This window comes from Nothoprocta perdicaria, unplaced genomic scaffold (assembly GCF_003342845.1).
Source record: "Nothoprocta perdicaria isolate Ctin4 unplaced genomic scaffold, notPer1 scaffold_19, whole genome shotgun sequence".
In the NCBI taxonomy this organism is placed as follows: Eukaryota; Metazoa; Chordata; class Aves; order Tinamiformes; family Tinamidae; genus Nothoprocta; species Nothoprocta perdicaria.
In genome coordinates, this window is record NW_020455093.1 from 2,098,071 (window position 1) to 2,101,048 (window position 2,978).

General features: G+C 37.2%; 1 protein-coding gene across 2 annotated transcripts in view; it reads right to left on the minus strand.

Moving 5' to 3' along the window:
• Positions 1 to 436: 436 nt before the first annotated feature.
• Positions 437 to 2,978, minus strand: part of LPIN1 (lipin 1) — a 40,777-nt gene continuing 38,235 nt past the window's right edge. For both annotated transcript variants that reach the window (XM_026037087.1, XM_026037088.1), the window contains exons 19-20: positions 2,572 to 2,675; positions 437 to 1,712 (exon numbers count right to left, since the gene is read on the minus strand). In XM_026037087.1, coding sequence (XP_025892872.1) covers positions 1,553 to 1,712; positions 2,572 to 2,675 — 264 coding nt within the window. In that variant the 3' untranslated portion in view covers positions 437 to 1,552. The remainder of the gene's footprint in view (positions 1,713 to 2,571; positions 2,676 to 2,978) is intronic.

Genomic DNA, 2,978 nt, shown 5'->3' on the forward strand with positions numbered 1-2,978 from the left:
CGGGACACAGAKCAGCTCTTCCCAAATCTTTGGGCACTAGCAGACCGCAATCACATCTTAAAGTTTCCTCTGGACTGCTCTGCCTTCCTATTATTAAGAAACTCTTAACTGAAAACATCACAAAGCTGCTGTAAACCTTGAACCAGAGCCTCACAGATCACAAGCAGGCAGAGACCACCACCTGGGAACCACTGTTTTAACCATACTGAAATACAACACACATGGAATCCCACAGTGCCATTTTCCATCTTTTGGAGAACAAGCAGAGTCTTAAATATATTTCTAAAGAAAAAAAAAAAAAAGTTGATTTTGTAGCTACATGTTTTAACATTTTACATTTTAAATTGAAGTACCACATTGCATAAAGGCAGACCATTTGGAAAACATTATCAAGTGATCTGCAGTATTGCTTTTAACACACACAGTTAAACCTTAAGGCAGTCAAAAGCAGGTAGCAAAAACGGTATCTACAGCTTGTACCTGAAGAGCTGGAAAACAAACTTGTGGGGATGGGACTGAAGGGGAGAAAAGAGATTTCATTATCTCAGAAGACAGTAAATTACACTAAAAACATCCACTCTTTATAATACAAAACAGAAAAATCTCATATAGTAAAAACCTGAGATGCATCATTCACCTGCACTGAAGTTCACAATTTAGCAAAATATAATGCTTCAAATAAAACTGCTCCATTTGCAAAACCTTCAGTGTTCTCGGCTCAGCAATGGTTGTGAAATTCGGTATATTCAGTGTGCAACTTTACTGGAAAGCTGAACTACTGACTCCAGTGGGCACTCTGCACACTGGTCTACCTGTTCCACCTTCACACTTGGCTYCTCTTGAAGCAGGAGACTACTCAAATAYAGTGAGAGTGGCAGAACCCAGCTCTATTACTGCTTTTCCTTTCCATTTAGATTGCACATCAGACACTACCAGGTCAAAACAACAGACTGGAATTAATCAAAACAGCTCCACTGGCTTTGATGGCTACACTGATGTGCAATAGTTGAGGATCTGACCAATAACTAATCCTTACAAAAATATTTATTTGCCAAGTGAGGAGGGCAAAGAGAAAGAATCATATGATCTTTCAGATAAATTAACTTTGACTTTCCATTTACTGCAGTCCTTGCCCATTTGGCCAAATTAYGTCGGTAACGACAGGTGAGTGCCTTCACCTCCCTTGCTAGGAGCAGGGTTCAAATGAGATGAAAGATTTTGTTGATGCAGAAAAGACACCGAACCATTTTAACTGCAGCTCGTACATCATTACACTTGTATTTGTTTTTAGGTAATGAAACCGCATGGCACAATTTGGGCAGTTACATGAACAGCTAGAAACGAAAACTTCCATTCCTAGGAAGACTCACCTTTGTCACCTGGAAATGTGACTTTTAGTATGAAAAAGCTTTTCCAAGTTTGCTCACAGCAATGAATACAATGCTCACACATTACAGATTCCAGATGAACTGTCGACTGCAAAGCCAAGTGCTGTCCCTTYGGAACAACTCAATTCACCCTTTGAACTGAAGCAAAGAATTGGGAGATGCAATTAAGATGAGGCTGGAAGTACGTCCTGAGTTTCAAAAGGTGGTAGAGGCTCTCTCCAGTAGGTGAACTGACTGAAGGTATCAGAACAAGGGAAGTCTGAAGAATGGCTTCTTTTCAGCAAAGGGAAAATGTGATCAACCACTTCACACAGTCTGACATAACTGAAAAATAAATAAAAAGGATTCCAGACCACTCCARATCATCTTGCTTTGAATTAAGACACATCCCCAAACAGCAAGGCACAGCTACTCTCACAAGGACAAGTTATCTTCCCTGAAWGAATGAAATGAACCTTCATGTCAGTGCCTTGCTTCCAGAGAGGATTTAAGTACAGAGAATGACAGATCATTTCATTCTGAGCTAAAAAAGGTAATTGAGAAATAAGAAACAGATGATATTTTCTGACCAGGTCAACTCCTAAATTATCCAAGCCCCCTGTTTTGTTTCTCTGCTTCTGTTCAGCTTTGTTCAARGAGCTCCCTACCCAACTGAATATGCATGCGTTATGCACCTATTCCTTTCCATCCTCTGAGTGCAGCACTAGCCTAACTAAAAAGAGGTTTCTCTTGAATAGGAGGTGCTACCTAAGTGTCTTTTTGGAAACCCTCAGTCTCACATCTTCGGATTTTGTTTTCTGGCTCCTCTAACCCAGAGCTCCGGGAAAGGGAAATTTCAGGAAAGGTAAATTTTGAGTGGTATATGCCTAAAGGCCATGAAAATGCAAATTACTTTAGGAAACAAATTTATCTCATTTTTTAACAGATTATGTTATTTAGAAGTTTTTCCTCTACATGATTAAAATAGATGGAATATAGTATAACTTTTTTAACTACATTTTTTAAAAAGTTCTTCAAATCAACCTAAGAAAGGTAGAAAATCAGTATTTTTTATTATTTTACTTGAAATACTCTGAAGAATCTTTCATTAGTAAAATCATATCCACACTTGGGCCACTTTAGTCATAAATTATATCAAGAATTAGTTTAGCCTCTGTGGTGCTAGGGATAAACGTTTACTTACGATGAGATGTTTGTTTTTGCATGCTCCTGTATAAGTTCTCCTTTGGGGTTAACTGTAAATATTCTGTTTAAAGACACTCCCACCTGTTTGTATGAATAAACATCCTAAACAGAAGGAAAAAGAAAAAAATCATGATTCTGCCATTGCACATAGCTTGTAAATTTACTTTATTATTGTATATCTGAATGTTACAAAAATGAACTCAGCAGCATCATAAAATTCTCACGAAATAAATGAGTTACAGCTAGATTTGGAGTCTGCTACTTTAATTTAAACTACTGATTGAAATCATGTTTTGTTTGTATCAGTGATTTCTCTTGACACAAAAATAAAATTCAATAAAAAGAGAAACTAACAACATTTCAGTGTAAAGGTATTTGTACTTTTTTTTTTTTTTTTTTTTTTCA